Source organism: Microcebus murinus, chromosome 4 (assembly GCF_040939455.1).
Source record: "Microcebus murinus isolate Inina chromosome 4, M.murinus_Inina_mat1.0, whole genome shotgun sequence".
NCBI lineage: Eukaryota > Metazoa > Chordata > Mammalia > Primates > Cheirogaleidae > Microcebus > Microcebus murinus.
Genome location: NC_134107.1, coordinates 36,765,773 through 36,785,419, shown reverse-complemented (window position 1 = coordinate 36,785,419; position 19,647 = coordinate 36,765,773). Strand labels below are relative to the sequence as shown.

At 32.5% G+C, this 19,647-nt stretch overlaps 1 protein-coding gene and 1 pseudogene across 3 annotated transcripts in view; both read right to left on the bottom strand.

Moving 5' to 3' along the window:
* The window catches only part of KIF18A (kinesin family member 18A), a 79,688-nt gene that overhangs the window by 2,426 nt on the left and 57,615 nt on the right, over positions 1-19,647 (bottom strand). For all 3 annotated transcript variants that reach the window (XM_076002078.1, XM_012747587.3, XM_012747595.2), the window contains exons 14-16: positions 6,590-7,037; positions 5,780-5,887; positions 530-639 (exon numbers count right to left, since the gene is read on the bottom strand). In XM_076002078.1, coding sequence (XP_075858193.1) covers positions 530-639; positions 5,780-5,887; positions 6,590-7,037 — 666 coding nt within the window. The remainder of the gene's footprint in view (positions 1-529; positions 640-5,779; positions 5,888-6,589; positions 7,038-19,647) is intronic.
* LOC142870817 (uncharacterized) lies at positions 2,863-3,050 on the bottom strand (annotated as a pseudogene).

Here is a 19,647-nt window from a genome sequence, read left to right as displayed (position 1 = left end):
AGTATCTTTTTCAACTTGCCAATGGCAGTTATAATACGACTGTGACTAGGTATAGATTAGAGCCTGGGCAATAGTTATACAAATGAGTCAAAGGCCAAATTATTAAAAATAATAAGCTAAGAGAAAAATTTCAAGTAGGTATAGTTTATTCCTAAAAAACATAATTAACTTATTAAATAATGCATTTAGTTAATTATTTCAATTCTTCGCTAAATTACTTACCAATTCTTCTGCAATATGAGGCAGTATGGATAACAAAAAGGGTGCAGAATGTACAGTTGGCAAATCTGGTTCTGAGTTCAGGCTCTACCATAATAATCTGTGTGATCCTGAGTATGTGTGTTTTACATTTACATTCAGTCTCTTAAGTTTTCCTACCTACAACATGTGCATGATGACACTTATTCTAACACATAATAAAGGTGATAATACATAAAAGTAGATTCTTATGAAAATACTGTAAGAAATATAAAATATTAGATGTATGTTAGGTAGTCATGTCATTAAATATCAAAGAGCAGAGACATACCTATTGTTGGTCTGTTTTCTTGTAAATGCTTATCACTTGAATTATCTTGTCGAACACGTTTGGCAAATCCTGAATTAACCTCAGCAGTTGATGAAGTATTTGATGTAGAACTTGAGGGAAAGAAATTGTTTTTAAGTATTTTTTATAATTTAAGTTCTAATTCATATTCTATATGCAACAATAATTAGAGAAATAAAATACAAAAGTATTAGGTTGTGAAATCCCACAGAAGTATGTGAAGATACTACATACATTTTTAGCCCACAGAAATCTAGCTGTGTGTGATTTTAATGATGTTTATTAAAATTGGATATTATGATTGTAGGTGTATGTAACAATTCTGTAGCAGAATATTACCAGGTTGCTATGCTGGAATATAAGTGAACACTGTTATTCAAAGTGTAAAAGATAAGAAGCACATAGTCACAAGAGGTGAAAAACTAAGCTCCTGTTACAAATTTGGAGGAAGAACCTCAATCTGAAAAGTATAAACAAGTGAGATTGTCTGAAAACCTAATTTTTAAATCAAAGCATGGTAACAGAGTGAAAATCTTTCTTTAATTATTATAATTATAGAAACTGAAATAAAAAGAATGACCTATTTTAATTTGTTCTAGCTTCAAAACTGTAATGATGTTGTTAATGGGCCAAATTTCTAACTCTATTTTAGTTGACAAACTACTAAACACCTATTAATATTATGGCCTCATGTTACAGGATTATATAAATAAGTAAAGCACAAGTAACCTCTGTCTTGAAAACGTATACAATGGACATAAGGAAAACATAAGATAGAACCCACAAAGTAATATAAAGTAAAAACAGTGCCAAGGTTTTTATTCTGTGAGGGGCTATAGATTCCTGAGTTTAGAAGAAGAAAGAAAAACGGGAAATTTTGTAGATGTGATGAGTTTGATCTGGGCCCTGAATAACAATAATCCTTGCCAGTCCTAAAGAGGTAGAGTTTTAACAGGCAGGGCTGGGGGCTGGGTGGAGGTTGAACACCTCCTTCTACACTGATTCAAACAAATTAATTCTAGGGAATTTCTGATTAATAAAGATACTATACAGAAATCTCCTCTTATCCATGGGAGGATACATTCCAAGACTCCCAGTGAGTACCTGAAATCGAGGATAGTACCCAACCCAGTATGTTTTTCCATATATATATATATATATATATATATATATATATATATATATATATATCTCCATGATAAAGTTTAATTTATAAATTAGGCATAGTAAGAGATTAATAAAAATAATAATAGAATAGAGCAATTGGAATATAATATAAAGTTATGTAGATGTGGTCTAATAAAAGTTATATAAATGTGGTCTCTCGCTCAAAATATCTTATTGCATTATTATATAATCACCTATTTTTGAACTGTGGTTGACCACCAGTAACTGAAATCACAGAAAGTAAAACTGCAGATGAGCGGGGACTACTCATTTGTAGTAATGAAAAAGACATAATTTCATAAGATATAATCATAAATTCTATGCACAAGTAACATACAAACTACAGTAGCCCCCTCTTTCTAAATTGTGCTAAATAAATTAAGTTGCTATGATTCTGTTTTGAATATTAAGCATCCTTTTTAAATAAAGTATGTATCAGCTGTCCAAAGCAGAAATTGTTTTTTGGTCATTTGGTTAGTTTTGTTTCTTCAAATATGAAGATCAATGTTATTGGTTACTTTCAATAAATGTTGCTTTTTCTTACAATTTATCTTTATTATTTTATGGTATGATTCTTTACTTTGATTAGTTCCAGGACCTTACTTTTAACGCATAACATGCTCTTACTTGAAATATTAGGTTTTTGAATAAATTTATTTGATTAAAACTCCTATTTCTAGGAATAAAATCTAACCTCAAGAAAAGAAATTACATATTTACATATATATATATATAAAATATACCCAAACATTTTTAGGATTTACATAAAATAGTTCACTGATGAAACCTTTAACATTATGTTCAAAGTTAGATCATAAAGTAAAAAGATTTAAAATTGATGATTGTGAATTTAAATTATATTAAAGGCTATACTGAAAAGAAATCCAAAGACTCTGCCAAATATATTTCCATAACTACTTTTTATTTTTAAACTTTTTTTCAGAAGTAAAAGGTTACCTTTATTTCATAGGACCAGGATATATCAATAAGAAAGTGGCAGTGCCAAGAGTGAAATTCAAGTCACGTGAGAGCACTTTGGAAAATCTACACATTTCTTTAATAGAAGTCTTCGAAAGAACTAGTTTAAATATACCATTCCTTAATTTGTGGATATAAGTGAGCCTAACAGTTGCGTAGGTCAATCTGAAGCATGTCACTAGACTGGTGACTGATTGTGTCATGAGGGGCACAGACAGTGAATAAGGTCAGCAGTTACTCTTCGAGGACTCTAACACTAGGTTAGCTTTAGGACTCTAGCACGAGGACTCTAGCACTAGGTTAGGACCATAGCATACTAAGGCAATAACCCATACCTGAGCATGACTCTAGCCTCATGTATATTTCCATAACTATTAATAAAAGTTAAGAATTAACCTTTTGCTCCCTTATAATAGGTAGAATGTTTCTGCTCAAAAAACAATAATACATCATATACTTTTTTTTTTACATAGAACATTTCTGAAAGGTAATCATATTCTTTCAGTTGAAATAATTTCTAGATGGAATCATTAGGCATCTTTCAAAACAAATAAAAAACTAACCAACCAAATAAACACAAAATAACCCACAATTCTGATTGGTAGGTTTTGGAATATCCAGTGCTTTTGGACTCTGATACTTTTTCAGGGAGAAAAACTGATGCAAAATCATTAAAATACACATGGAATCTTCTCTTCTTTATTTTTTAAACAATATTAGAATGTATATACACCTAAATAGTATATAAAGCTGCTAAGTGGAAAATACCAGAGTTTATTATTCTCAAGCTCATGTAGCTTTAATTGGGGAAAAGGAAGATTTTTAAAAAAGTAATTATGTACATTTCTAGCATTAATCTCTTTTAACCTTAGCTAATGGCAGGATCTAATTATTGGCACCAGAGGGAATGTAATAGAGCAATTAATAGGCTATAAGACATCAAGTTAGTTTCTTTATATGTCCTTTTATATTATTTCACAATATTAGATACTCATGTAGAAGCCCTTTAACTCATCTAAAACCACTCCAAATATTACAACTTACATAGCTGGACATTTCTTTAAAAAACATTTCATTTGATAATGACTATGTTATGTTAACATTTAAAATTTATTTTTAGCTATAAAATTTTGCCACATCTTGGTAAACACAACATGCTATCAGTGAAGGAACAGAAAAAACACCAACATTAATTAATGGAACAAATGACAACATTGTCAGATTGTAAATTAGTAATAAGGTGGATGAAACAGATGATGGTGGTTAGCTAGGCTCACTCATGAAATAACTGACTCTTATATGTAAACTAGACTAATTGCACAACTCAAATTTGTGCCTCAGCAAGATACAAATTTTTAAATGTCATGGATAGTCAGAGATATTCATGAAAAATAAATCCATGAATTTTCAATTTACATATGCCAAGGCTTTGCTGTACTTTGTTTTGGAGGAGCAAAGGCAGATCCTAAATTCACCTATGAAAAGACATTCTAGGTAGCACAAATAAGTAGGGTTATTTGTAAATTTATTTCCTCTAGCCCAGATGATAACAGGTCCATGGTGGAAAATAAATTTCAAAAGCATTATCTTAAGGTTTTATACTTTTCTCCCCATAATTATATGGCAAAGAAAAAGAGGTAGAGGAAGTCAGATGCATTTCACATTTATTCAGTATATTTAGTCAGTGCATTTAATTTGTAGGAAATAAAGGATGGATCACGGACTTCATGTCATATGACTCAGTATATTTAAGATTTTATCTTTGGTTTTTAGTTGTTATACTACTACGTGTCTAGGTATGTTTCTCTGTATATTAACCCTTCTTGTGCTTTGCAGCACTTCTCAAATCTGTGATTCATTGTCTTCTGTTAATTTGGGAAAATTATTACCCATCATCTCAAATACTATTTTTCCCCATTCTTTCTCACATTTCCATTTGAGATGCAAAATACATACATTCTGGACCTTTTAAACTTTTGTCCGATATGTCTCTTTCACTCTTTTCCATCTTATCCTTTTGTGCTTCAGTTTGGATATTTTTCTATCAACCTATCTTTTAGTTCACTAATACTCTCCTCTGCTATGACTAAACTGCTAAAATGATTTATTGAATTCTTAACTTCAGCAAATTCTGTCTTTTCAGTTCTAGAATCCATTTGATTCATTTTAATAGAATCTAGTTCTTTGAAAAATTTTCTCTTATTTATTTTATTAAAATTAAATCACTTAAATTTTTAAAATTCCTATCTAATAATCTCAATATCGACATCACTTCTGGATCACTGTTCCTCTAATTTGTTTCTTTTACTCTGTTTAATACTGTAGAGCCTCTTGGCAGTTACTTCTAGCTTGGTTTCTTAGCCTTTTATTTCACAAAGTTTAGAACTTGCTCAATACTTTGAGGATGATTTTGTTTCCCTAGCTCAGTGAGACTACTGATAGTTCTAAGCTTGTATTTTCTGTTTAGCCTCTATGCCTTATGACATGAATTGGCAAATGCTAAATGAAAGAAGAGGCAGAGTGTTTCCCTTTTCTCTAGAATCTTAGACCCTCAAGTCCTTGCTGCCTTGGTTGTTCTCTAGTGTCTTCAAGCAGCCGTTGTATTTTAGCCAGATTTTACAGTTGTTCTTGATGGATGGCCTAATCAAAAGCTATACTGTCATAGTCAGAAACAGAATTCTCTTCAGTCATATTTTAGTCATATATAAAAATCCATTAAAACAATGTGATTCTGAGATGGAAGAAATTTAGTAATGTCTAAAAGGAAAAATAACCAAATGAGTAAATATTGTCACCTGAGGTTAAAATTAAGAGACACTTTTTAAAGATAGGAGACTTTTCAGTTTATTTCTAACAATCTGAAATATGGAATACTTTATGTAAATATCAAGTGAAATACTTGAACTTTTTTAAGATCTCCCTTTGAAAACATAAATCCAGTACCTTATTCAGAGCATTTTACCATAAGTATGCTTAAATATGAATTGACAGTCTACTTATAAGAAATAAAAAAGAGCTGTAAGAAACAAAGTATAAAGATGACCCTATATAAACATAGAGACTGAGCCAGTGTATGTCTAATTGTACCTTGTTAATTTTCGTTTCCTTTTGGCAGCAGCAGTCATCGCCATGTAGGATGGCACTATGCTTGGTACAAGCATCGAAGGCTGAGTTGATAATGAAGAAGGGTCAAGCCTGTATATTAAATAGTGAAAAATACAAAAGAATAAATTTGATTTATACTATGGAGAAAAAAGGGGACAAATGTTTCCATAATTAGAATACCATTTGGTATTAATGCATAAAGAAAAACATTCTTCTATACTATAAAACTTCCCCCATTTGTCCTGGAGTTTCCTTTTCTCTTTTTAACACCATAGATAGAGTTGCTATGAAGAGATTTCTGCATTCCCAATGGCATAGAAAAGTAAATGAATTTTTCTTCCTATATTAGATTGGGTGTGATTATGTACATGAAATGAGAAGGATAGGTTTGCTTCAGAGTAAGCTGAAGTTTGCTAAACATAAACTGTGGAATTTCCTTCAGTGAAGATATTAATGAATAATAACAAATAAGATAATCCTTCCATGATGGCTTGTATTATCTAACTTTGGAGTAAGAAGAATAAACTAAATATATCTTAAGGTCTCTCCTAGCCTAATGAGGGTCAATTGACTTAAGATAGATATCAAATTTAAGACTTTAAAATACTGTGTTAGTCAGAGAGAAAGATAATTAAGATTTAATGAAAGTAAAACACTGTTTTGTAATCAAAATAGTACACACACTTGATCTATGAAACAGACTTTAAATATAGCTAAAAAAGAAAAAGAAAGCCAATAGTTTAAAGGCTATATTAAAAAAAAAAGCATAGGCAAATATTCTTTTTTTTGTACCGTTGTAAAATGTTTCTGTTGTCATTTGGTAGTGATTCTTGTTCAGAAAATTTACTCTTCAAGCTCCCGGTGTCTTCACATATAGTAAATGTTGAGTCTGAATCCTCCTGCTCATATTCTGTTCCCTTGTTAAGATGGGTATCTACGTCACACAACATCTTCTGAGAATTATTACTATTTATATTTGAGCTGACAGCCTGAAAACTTGTAGTATGTGATGATGGTTTCATTAAGGTCACTGTAGATGGATTTCGAAAAGCTTTTCTACAATCTTCTGGAGTATACACAATAGGTTGAAGCTCTTTGCTGAGAGAATCATTGAGCTGCATACTTTCAGACAGTGTGGACTTTTGAGTATGCTGTGCTTTGAAAGGAGAAGGCATTAATTTTCTCCGAGTTCTTTTTTGAGGAGGAATTTGAAGCAGATTAGATTCACTTGAAGATGTGCCTGTTCAACAAAATTAAAAAGATCCTCAATAATCCTAAATATGCGGTACTTTTATATAAATTGATAAAAATATGAAAAAAAATAAATTGGAAAAGAAAAAACATGGTTTATTGCTAAACATTTTAAATAAATTTAATAAACTCATTATGAAGAGATTCTATAACAGAAAATAAAAATAAATTGCTAATATCAATACTAATTTAAACATATAGCTATCTTGAGATATTGGGTAATCAGAAAACAAATTTCCAACCCAATTCCAACAAAATTCACAAGCAATTTCCAGCTTTCACATTAATCTGAGTTTAAGATAACAAAAAAGTACTCAATATTTGTAGGCATAGAGATTAACACTTGCTATACTGTAAAATATCACAAATTTATTACTAAATGAGTGGAAGCCTAGTCTAAATTAATAAGAATGTCAATAACTAGTAAAATTCCAGGTGAATGGAAGAATTGTATATTATGATGTGGGTATGTACAGTTGGCCCTTGGTAGCTGTGGGTTTTGCATCCATAGATTTAACCAACTACAAATAGAATATATTCAGATTAAAAATAACAAAAAATAACAATATGACAACAATAAAAATATGAACAAAAATATATAGTATAACAATTATTTACATAGCATTTACATTGTATTAGATATTATTGGGCATCCAAGTGGGGGCAGATAAGACCAAACTCTCGCTCTTCACCGATGATATGATATTATACCTAGAAAACCCCATGGATTCCTCCAAGAGACTCCTAGATTTGATTAATGAAGGTAAACTTAAGTTTAAGGTTACAAAATCAATATACACAAATCAGAAGCATTCATATATGCCAAGAACCATCAAGTAGAAACTCAAATCAAAAACACAATACCCTTCACTATAGCCCCAAAGAAAATTAAATATCTAGGAGTATATTTAATGAAAATACAAAAGATTTGTACAAGGAGAACTACAAAACACTAAAAAAAGAAATTGCAGATGATGTAAACAGATGGAAAAATCTACCTTGTTCATGGATTGGTAGAATCAATATCGTTAAAATGTCAATATTACCTAAAGTGATCTACAGAATTAATGCAATCCCCATCAAAGTACTACCAGCATTCTTTACAGATGTAGAAAAAATAATTCTTCACTTTGTTTGGAACCAGAAAAAACCTCGTATAGCCAAAGCAATCTTAAGTAAAAAAAAAAACAAACTGGAAGGCATCAGTCTTCCTGACTTCAAGCTGTACTATAAAGCAATAATAGTTAAATCAGCCTGCTACTGGCATAAGAACAGAAGTATTGATGTTTGGAATAGAACTGAGATACCAGAGATGAAACCATCAGCATACGGTAACCTAATCTGTGATAAAGCAGACAAAAATTTACAATGGGGAAAGAATCTCTTTTGAATAAATGGTGCTGGGAAAACTGGATAGCTACAGGCAGAAGATCGAATCAGGATCCCTACCTCACACCTCTCACAAAAATTCACTCAAGATGGATAACAGATTTAAACCTGAGGCATGAAACCTTAAGAACCCTAGAAGAAGATGTGGGGAAAACCCTATCAGACATTGGTCTAGGCAAAGAATTTTTGAGGAAGACTCCCAAGGCAATCACTGCAGCATCAAAAATAAACAAATGGGATCTGATCAAATTAAAAAGTTTCTGCACAGCCAAGGAAACTATCATCAGAACAAATAGACAACTCACAGAATGGAGAAAATATTTGCTCTCTACACCTCTAATAAAAGTCTAATAACAAGAATCTATCTAGAACTCAAAAGAATTAACAAGAAAAAAAGCAAACAACCTCATCAAGAAATGGGCAATGGAAATGAACAGAAACCTCTCCAAAGAAGACAGAAAAATGGCCTGCAAACATATAAAAAAATGCTCAACATCTCTAATCATCAGAGAAATGCAAATCAAAACCACAATGAGATACCGCCTAACCCCAGTAAGAATAGTCTGTATCAGGAAATCCCAAAACAACCAATGCTGGAGAGGATATGGAGAGTCAGGAACACTTTTACACTGCTGGTGGGACTGCAAATTAGTGCAACCTTTGTAGAAAAGAATTTGGAGATACCTCAAACAGCTAGAAATAGAAATACCATTCGACCCAGCAATAGCATTGTTAGGCATCTACCCCAAAGAGCATAAGACATTCTATTATAAAGACATCTGCACCCGAATGTTTATGGTGGCACAATTCACTATTGCAAGGGCATGGAAACAACCCAAGTGCCCGTCAATTCATTAGTGGATAATCAAAATTTGGTATTTGGTCACAACGGAATATTACTCAATTCTAAGAAACAACAGTGAACTAGCACTGTTTATGCTATCCTGGATTAAGTTTAAGCCCAGTTATCCAAAGTGAGGCGACACAAGACCAGGAAAATGGGCTCCACATGTACTCGCCATCAAATTGGTACTGACTGATTAAAACTATGGTGCTCGAATGGTGACAGTGCTCACCAGGGATTTGGGAGTGGGGGACCCACATCTTAGGGATATGGCAGGCACTGTGGAGGTGGAGGGCTTACTTCTAACCCTTCTAAGCGAGAGGCAAAGATATAAAATGTAACCAAAATGTCAAAAACAAAACAACAACAAAAAAATAACAAAACAAACTAACAAACAAACAAAAAAACGTTTATCGGATGGTGGACAAGTGGGAGTGGGGAGGAGGGGATGGGTGTATACTTACGTAATCAGTGCGATGTGCACCACCTGGAGGATGGACACGCTCGAAGCTCTGACGCAGCAGGAGGTGGGGGGGGGAAGGAATGGCAAGGGCAATATATGTAACCTTAACAATATTTGTACCCCCATAATATGATGAAATAAAATGAAGGAAAAAAATCATAAAAAAAAAGATATTATGAGTAATCTCGAGATAATTTAAAGTATACGGCAGGATGTGCATAGGGTATATTGAAAACACTTTGCCATTTTATATAAAGGACTTGAGTATCTGTATCTGTGGATTTTGGTATCCGTGGGGGTTCTTAGAACCAATGCCCCCATTCCCAGGGTACTGAGAGACAACTATAACTAATTAAACATTCTAGCTGTTTGTCTCCTGTATTGTACATAACTTATAGGTTTGTAAAAAAATAGATTTAACAGCAAAGATAAATGAACATAATTCAAAGAGTTTAGTTTGACCATTAACAATCTGCAAAAGCAAATATCCTGTATGTCAAGAGATCACCAAGTTTGATGATCTTTCCTCAGTGTTATCCTATAACTTATGTAGCTTTTCAAAATTATACCTCTACTTCTCCAACATCTGTGTTATTCTCTTCTTCCTCTGTGCAGGAAACATAGACATTTTCCTAAGGAGCCACACTTGACTCTACAGTTGTCTTATTCTACACGCACTCTCATATTTCTAATTATCCTTTTATCACTACCTTCTCAGTCACCTGGGTCCCAAATAACTAGATTTTTAACCTTTTCCATTTCCCTTGAATTTCCAAACCTGTACCAATCTCACTTTTATTACACTTACAGTTCAAACATAATTCTGATCATGTTATCTTTCTTTCTTGCTTTTTTTTTTGGATTATGTTATCCTTCTAATTAAATACTTTTAGTAATCTTTAAACAGAAATATAAGATCCAGACATTTTTAGTAGGGAAACTCTTGGTCCAAAATTAAGAGGCAATTTTTTTTTCATTAGAACTTGAGTGTGAATTATTAAATATCACAATACTAAATTTAGTATTTAATCCTTATTATTTAAAAACACAAACACCTATTAAGTACCTTTTATTAATGCCCAAAATAATGAATTGACTACATATGTAAAAATAAACCTGATCAACTCCAGTGTGCTCCTCTTACATTTTTAACTTTTTTTCTACTCTGCCTACTTTATTCTGATAAACTTCTTGGTGTCTGACATGAAGTGCCTTTGCTTGGAGTTACAGTGCATGGAAGAAAGTATAATGTGTATGTCAACCCATATTTTTAAATCATAAAGTAAAATTTCCAGTTGATATTTATTTTACTACATAATACTAACTTAAATAACACTGAAAGCAGAAGAAAATAAGTACTATGTATTTCAATACAGCAATTCAATCAAGTTAGAAAATACACTTATAGTAATCACCAATAGTACATGCATTATTCTTATTATGTTAGTTGACAATAGACTCTGCTATGGCTAGGTTGACTATTACCCTCTAGGAAATACAATTTAAAAACAGGAAGAAAAATATGATCCCTGTTCTACTAAGGAATTTTACTTTTCTGAGAACTAGATAAATGAGATCCAGATCTTAAAATAATTTTCCACTCCCTTTAACATGACATTTGTCAAATTTTCCATTACTAGATATTTTTATACTAATGCTGCAGTGTAAAGACAGTTACTTTTCTCCACTGTGCTGCTACCACCAATTTGGTGGCTATTAATAGCTGGAAGATTAACTTCTTTTCCCATGAGAGGCAGCAGGGGTATAGAGGATAGAAAACTACATCGAGGATAGAGAACTGAATTGGGAGTCAGGAGACTTGGATTCTATTTCTGGCTCCACCAATGACTTGCTGAGTGACCTTGGGCAACTCACTTAAATAGTGTAGGCATTAAGGCCCCCTAGGAAAAAAAGATATTACCCTTTTATGTATAGGGAATTTTCTAAGATTAAATGATAAAAACACTTAGAGCTCAAACAAAGGCTCTAGAAATACAAATATGCTTCACTTGTTAGCATTACAACTTACACCTGAAAAATAATTATTAATATCTAAAACTCACTTATTTCTAAAACAATACATTTCAAACAATGTCTCACTCTCAGTTTATCAAGACTGATGGTAAAGTGTAACACAAACCAAAAGTATCACTAAAACAGGCATATATAAGTGTTATTTGCAAATACAGATTTTATAATGACATTCTAAAATTGAGAACACAATGGAATGTGAAATCTCAAATGGTAAGGATTATATAGAGTCATTACTTTTTTTGCATATATCTAGAGGGGATAACCTCTGGGATTGGCAACTGGGCATCACATGTGGTATGATTAGACTAACAATTTGTCAGTGAAAGGCATAATAATGTCATAATGATATATCTTTAGCCATAATTCTGCTCTCCTGGCAGGCTATCATAAGCTAAAAGAGAAACATGGAAATATGGTAGTTAATATGTACTAACATACAATTGTCTTACTAGGTCTACAAGAGATGCAACAGACACATAGCATGTAAAAAATACAAATCTAAAGTGTTTTTTTCTTTTTATTTTCTCAATTATTGAATTCAGATAAAATAATAAGAGGGCAGAAGGCAGATGGTCAACTCAGGACTGCCTAGGCTGACTAGTTGCTAGGAAAGATTCAGGAGATAACTAGAGCAAAAACAAAATTTTAAAGTTTAAATAAAAATTCAACAGTTAATCCTCCATAAGTATAAAAGGATAATGACTCCACTTATTAATGAAAACTAAAAGAACACAATAAACTGACATTTCATTTTGAATATGATTTTTAGAATATATAAATAGAATTATATGACAAATAATTATTCTCCTTTAACTAAGTTAAGTAATAGAATACCTTAAGTGGGAATGGCAACTGGAGAGTGTTGGGGTGGGGTATTGTAGAGTTTAACAGGCTATAAGAACTATTAGATATGCTAGGTTTATGCTTATAAAAGAGATTTGCTGTACTTTTCCATTAGAGGAAAAGGGTATATAGTAAGTTTCCAGAAGAATAGGAATAGGACAGCTGTATAATTTCCCAATTCAGCTTGGGAAAATACTATCTAATAAGATTCCCTAAGTCTTATGCCTACACAGAAGTGATATAGAAGGAACTTGAAGGCAGACCACAATTCCTTTAGAAAGGTTCCATAAAATGCAAAAAGGAATCATGTAGTTGTAGGCTGTGAGAACAAGGGACCCTAATAGATGATGGTAGTGAAATTCCCTAGCAATGTGGGTACTACACAGGGAGGGAGCAGGAAATTAAGAATGCATTGTTGTAAGGCATGCTGTTGCAAACTGGGATAGGGAAGGTTGGCTGCCACTTGGGAGGTAGCAGAGCTTCTCTCCACGGTCTATCTAAGGAACAAGTCCAGTGCATCATATCTTGCAAATAGGAGGTAATGGGTAGCAATATATCTTATGGTTTCTGAATAATTTTGCTATTTCTGTACCATCTCTTAGGACTTTAGCTACCCAACATATTGTAAGTGTATTGCATTTCAATTATTCTGAATGGTTATGACCCATGGGAGATAAGCAGATAGAACTTGTTGCATGTTGAGACATTTAAATAAAAAAGATCACTACTACACTATTTTGAATCCAGGATCAATGTTTGTTTTATTTATGAAAGGAAAAAAAGTCACAGTAGCTATGGTACCAGAGTAAGAATCTAAGAGGACTATACCTGCATAAAAAGAATTCACTGCTCATCTAATATTTGTCAAGCTCCTGCCATGATAGTTAAAGAAATAAATAAGACAGTTAAGAATTTACATTTTTGAGGGAAAAAGGCAGATGACAGTAAACAAAATAAATTAAGATGATGATACATGAGTTGTAAAGACAATAAAACAGAGAAATGAAATAGAGAATGATGGGAGACAGGAAGGGTGTTTTAACTATGATGGACAGGAAGACCATTCTGAGGATAGTATATGTGATCTAAGACTTGAAAGGCTATGAAGGAGCCAGCTCTATGAAGATCTGGGGAAAGAGGCAGAGAAAACAACATGTACAAAACCCCCATGAATTTGTTGAGCTGAAGGATAAGAGAGGAGGCTAGTTTAATTGAAGTATAGTAAGTTAGAGGAAGAAAAGAAATGAGAAGAGGCTAGAGAGATCAAAACAGGCCAACTTATGTTAGGATTTATGGACAAGATAAGAGTTTGGATTTATTCCAAGTACAAAGGGATATCTGTGGAGGATAAATAAGTATGGATATGATGTGATCTGGTTGACTGTAAGAAAAAGATTGCTTTGCTTGCTGTGTGGAGAACAGAATATAAATGGACAAGAGGAGAAACAGGGAAATCAGTAAAAAAAAAGTTACTGCTATAGCTCAGGCAAGAAATGAGAACTTGGATGACAGTGGTAGCAGCAGTGATGGAAAGATATAAGAAGGGTAATATACTTGAATAATCAAATAAAATTATATAAAGTAAATCCATAACATCCATAACGACATCCATATGTGTGCTTAGCTGCCTTATAATAAGAAACAAAGATATGGAGTTCAATGGAGCAGTATATATTCTACACAAGTCAAGAGAAATTGACAATTCTCCATAAAACCGTGAACCATTTACATATGTCATTTCCCTCAAATTTGGCACTTTCTTATTTAGACATCCCTTTTCCCCTACCCCCTTCATTAGGCTTGAGGTCCTTTATTCAAAAGTTCTGATCCAAGTAACTGCAGGAGTCTTGGTCCTAGAACAAGAGTGGCAGATAGAGAAGGTATTGAAAATGAACTTTGGCTCCCAGGAAGTTAAACAAAGGGCAATAAGAAGGTAAGATTTAAGTTAGTGGAATGATGTGGAAAGAGTATCTCTTTTTAGGCTAGGCACCCTACTTTCTCTGCAAATTCATTTCAAATTCATCCCAAACAATGAAAACAGATTTATATCCAGTTCCAGGCATAGATATACTGTGATTTCAGATATAAGGTCTAACTGCTTCTCTCCCAATGTGTAATTTTTGCAGTCAATTCTTTAAAAAGGAGCCTATGTATTTTAATCCATGTTTAGTGAAGCTTGAAAATGCAAAATATAGTCTTGTACTGAATGAGTTTTGACCAAACAATGTACTTGCTAGAATCTTTTCTTTTTGGTAGGGGGGAAAGTTAGAAAGGCACTGAGTACTTGAGGAATTTCTTACTAGAGGAACAAGCATTTCGTTGGCTTCTTCGTGCATGTTTCACTTTAGAAACATCCATAGTACAAGACGTATGAAAGTTAACTCTGCAAAAGACAGTCAAGTTTAACCAAGATGATAACCTGAGCAGAGGTATCTAACTCCTATTCAGATTCCCTTTAAAATGACCTGATGATAAAAATAGGAGAAAACTTGCCCTAATGTTGGTCATGGGAGAAGAGTATCATTTGCATGTCAGAACATTAGAGGACTTTCTGAAGGATACTGCATAGCTAGGACAGGAATAAAGGAAGGCATGGAGGAGAATAACTTGTAATATTCCCTATTCTTCATCCATCAGTGCTATCTGAAGGAGTTAAATAAAAGTCACTGACAAATGTCACTAAAGTCCTTTAAATTAGGACCAGGGATGATGGTGTGGGTGATAAGGGGGAGAATGGGTGAGATAAGGCTATGGGATACAGTAAAGTGGCAACACCTGAACACTAGTAGTAGCACTAAGAGGCCCTAAAATTCAGTCTTGTCTTAGCTACTTCAGTGCAGGAAGAAATATTAAACAGAAAGCACCCAATCCAGCGGGGCTTGCCCCCATCACTAGTGGCCATACCACACATGGATGAGATGCTCTTGGGCAGAGAGACAAAATTTCTAGCTGAGAATACCTGTGGCTCTGATTCTTTTCCTATACTCTCTCGGCTGTTGGGTATATAGACAGGAGTATATTTTTCTCCCCTAATTTTCCAGGGAAAAGCAAACTTGTAATAAGCAAACAGAAAACTCACTGTACCTATAAAAGGAAAATACAAAGAAATGGCAGAGCTGGCATACAAACTCAGGCCTTCTGACAATCTATATACCAAACCCTTCACCACCACACAATTCTGAGCCCCTACCATGGAGACAATTAAATCAATTTGGTAGTGGCCAAATGAAACAGGGAACATTCATAGTTACCCTGATATTTAAAACAGCATTTTACAGATTAATTGATGATACAGCAAAATGTTCATTAAATGAAATACTAATAGTATACAAAGTTTATAGATAGCATAATCCCAATTTTGACAAAACAAAACAAAAACAGCCAAAAACAAATTAAAGCACATACACACAAACCCCACAAGTAAAAAAGGAGGAAAAAGTTACAGAAAACAGAAGAAAATATGGCAAAATTCTTCAAAATATTGACACAGGTTATAGCTGACTGTGAAAATTCTGAGTGATTTTATTTTCTTATTTATAGAGTTGATTACATAATAAATACATCCTCTTCTATAAAATCACAAATGATAAAAATTAAAAAAAAAAAAAGAAAAAGAAACAATGTCTGGAGTGGGGGGTGGAAAGCCAATAAAAAAACAGCCCTTTCAAGCCTCAAAATATCTCAAGAACTGAAGGCTTGAGGTTACCTCTGAAAGCAGAGAGTGGAGGTAAAAACAGAATTGACTGAAAGTAAGTTGGATCCCCAGATTCTCTTTACCCTATCACCTGCACTGCCAAGTGACTGCTCCTTTGTTACTCTGTTAAAAGACATGAGTTCTTACTTTCTGGACAGAAAAGTTTCTTCTTCCCTGGTGCCAAGATGCACAGCTGACACCAGGGGAATTATGTAATTCCTTGATAATTAATGAATATATGTAGATTTTCCTCCCACATCTCTAAAATATTGGTAGCAAAGTTTATATACCCCCTAAATGGGAAATCAAAAAGTTCTTTTTATATGAACCATGAAAATAAAATGCCAGGTACTGATATTTGCAGGTTCCTCGAAATTGACTAGGTTTCCGGAGATAACTATAAAGCAAAACTTTCTTTAATTATCCCAATCCTAGTCTTTGTTATACTTACACATTAAAAGTTTAGGAAACATTTAAAAAATCATATTTATATGATGCTTTGAGGCATGTTATATAAAACTAAACATGTACATTTCAGGATAAAGTGGTTAGTGATCTACTCATCTATTCCTTCATTATAGCTAGATTATTGCTTCAAAAAGTTTGTTTACTGTAAGTTCATAGACAGACTTAAAAAGGAAGTCAGACAAAAACAGTTTGTTGAGACTGCCAAGTTTCAGAAGGCTCTCAAAAGACTTAAGTATTAAAACCACTTTTAAAATTAACTGTGGATGCAAGCAATGACGTAGTGGATTAGATGGAGAAGGAATATAAGTATATTCATCATTAATAGTCCAGATTCTAAAACAATGCCACATGGATTACAATATATGTACATTAATATTTGTGTATTGTATAAAACAGGCTACTAATATAAACCACAGCTTAAAATCAACAAAAACAGTGAAAATCATAACAAAAATAGAATTAATTTACATGAACCACTAAACTACATTTACTAAGTGGTTATAAAAATCATGAATCAATATTTGGTTAATGAAGAGTAAACAAAGTTTGGATATTTATCTGCCATTTGCCATCTCTCTCCCAAACTTCAGGGATTTTAAGAAATATAATTGACTAATGGCATTGTAACACAAGGAACAAACTAGGCATGTTGACTTTGATAATGAAATAAAGAATCTGATGTGGAAGTATATGAAAAAGACCCTCAATAAACTACATTTGAATGCCTATACCTCAAGAGAAACATCTAAAACTGTATTTATTGGCGGTATTGCTCTTTAAGCTACTTAAGTCTACCTGTAAGCACAATCTACTAAAAATACAATATTTGTATTTTTTACTTCTGCATGAAGTCTATCTCACAGATTTGGCTGAGGACTCTGAAATGTTTCCAGTAAAAAGCAGAAAAAAAGACAGAGTTGTTTCAAGTCTATCTTCCTAAAAATAGTTTTAAGAAATGTGAGTATATACTTTAAAAAAATGTTTTAAATAATCTTTTATTTATTATAAGATTTTCCCTAAATAGACTCTAGAATTAAATTTACACATAATAATGTATGTCTAAATATAATGTGACATGACATAGATGTATTTTATATAATACACACGTCACTTCTTACCTGGTCGTACTAAAATACATTAGCAAGACCAGGGAAGAAGAAATAAGGTTGTGGTGTAAGTGAGCTAAATCTTCATCTCTAATAATTAGAAGTTATAACATCTAAACACTGATGACTCAAAAAGCAGCAGTACACTGTAGAGCACACTGTTTAGAAATATCAGATAGATTAGCAGAATACAATTCATTCATGTAACAACAAAAACAAAAACTAAAAGAAAAAAAATTGTATTTCCTAAATTTTGTGAAATAAAAAAAAAGAAATATTAGGTAAATACAAGAAGTTTGTTATAAGTCATCCAGCATATATTCCAATAGAAAATAGAAAAAAACAGATTTGTTTTATATCTATTTTCTTATGCAGAGTTTTAAGAAATGTCACTATATTTTTACTTTTAAATGATTCTTTTAATTATTATAACAAGTGTCTTATTCAATAAATGGTGCTAGAGAAATTAGATATTCAAGATGGATTAAAGACCCAAATGTAAGATCTGAAACCATAAAAATTCTGGAAGAAACTGTAGGAAAAAATTTAGACGAGGACTCCAAAGGCAAATATAGCAACAACAAAAATAAATGAGACTTAATTAAATTAAAAAGTTTCTGTGCAGCAAGGGAAATAATCAACAAAATAAATAGGCAACCTACAAAATGGGAGAAAATATTCACAAACTACACATCTGACAAAGGGCTAATATCCAGTATGTACAAAGAACACAAACAAGTCAGCAAGGAAAAAAACAAATAACCTCACTAAAATAAACAGAGTATTTTCAAAAGATATACAAATGGCCTGTAGACATATGAAAAACTGCTCAACATCACTAATCATCAGGGGAGTGCAAATTAAAATCACAATGAGATACCATCTTATCCCTATTAGAATGGTCATTATTAAAAATAAAAAATAGATGTTTTTATAAAGAAATGTCCTTAAATCAATTAATTTTCAATGACAAATCATGTCCAAATAATTTAAAACCAAATGCCTGGTTTCACTCCATCCCTACTATAAGAGAAAAGCAACTTAAACAAAAATGTTTCCTAGTAGCAAAAAATGAAAGGCCTAAGTAATATAGACTCTTACTTTATGATATTCCTATTTCATAGATATTTTGAAATCTATATGCATTTGTTACTGAATTTCTACTTTAAAAGTTTGTTCATAACTACTAATTAGTTATAGACCACCAGGAAAGTGGCAATCATCTCATACATGGAACCAGTATTTAGTACTAGATGGTCTTAGTGGTCATTTAAATTTTCTTATTTTATAATTTGTCACTTACTGTAAGAAAATGACATGCATCAATTATATTTGTTGGCAGAGTTGGAGTCACATTTCCTGTCTTCTAGTTTATTGTGCATTTGACAGGTGGAAGTGAGGTAAAGAAACCAAGCAATACAAAGTAATAAAATACAATTGACATAATGGAAACTTAAAACATTTTCTTCACAGACCCCCAAATATGAAAAGGCAATATACCACTTCATCCTCCGAAATGATATCCTAACTATTGTCACTGAAAAGAGAAAGGAAGTGGATGAAACATGAATACCTTCATAACTTAAAATTGGTTTACATAAAAATTAAAAATCATCATGAATAAGAAGGAAAAAAAGAAGAAAAAATACATATAACAAGCAAAGGGTTTGGAGTTCGAATATGGGTATGCATGTATATATATGTGTAAGTCTGTCTATTTATCTGAAAGAAAGAACTCTTGCAAAATAAATAAGAAAA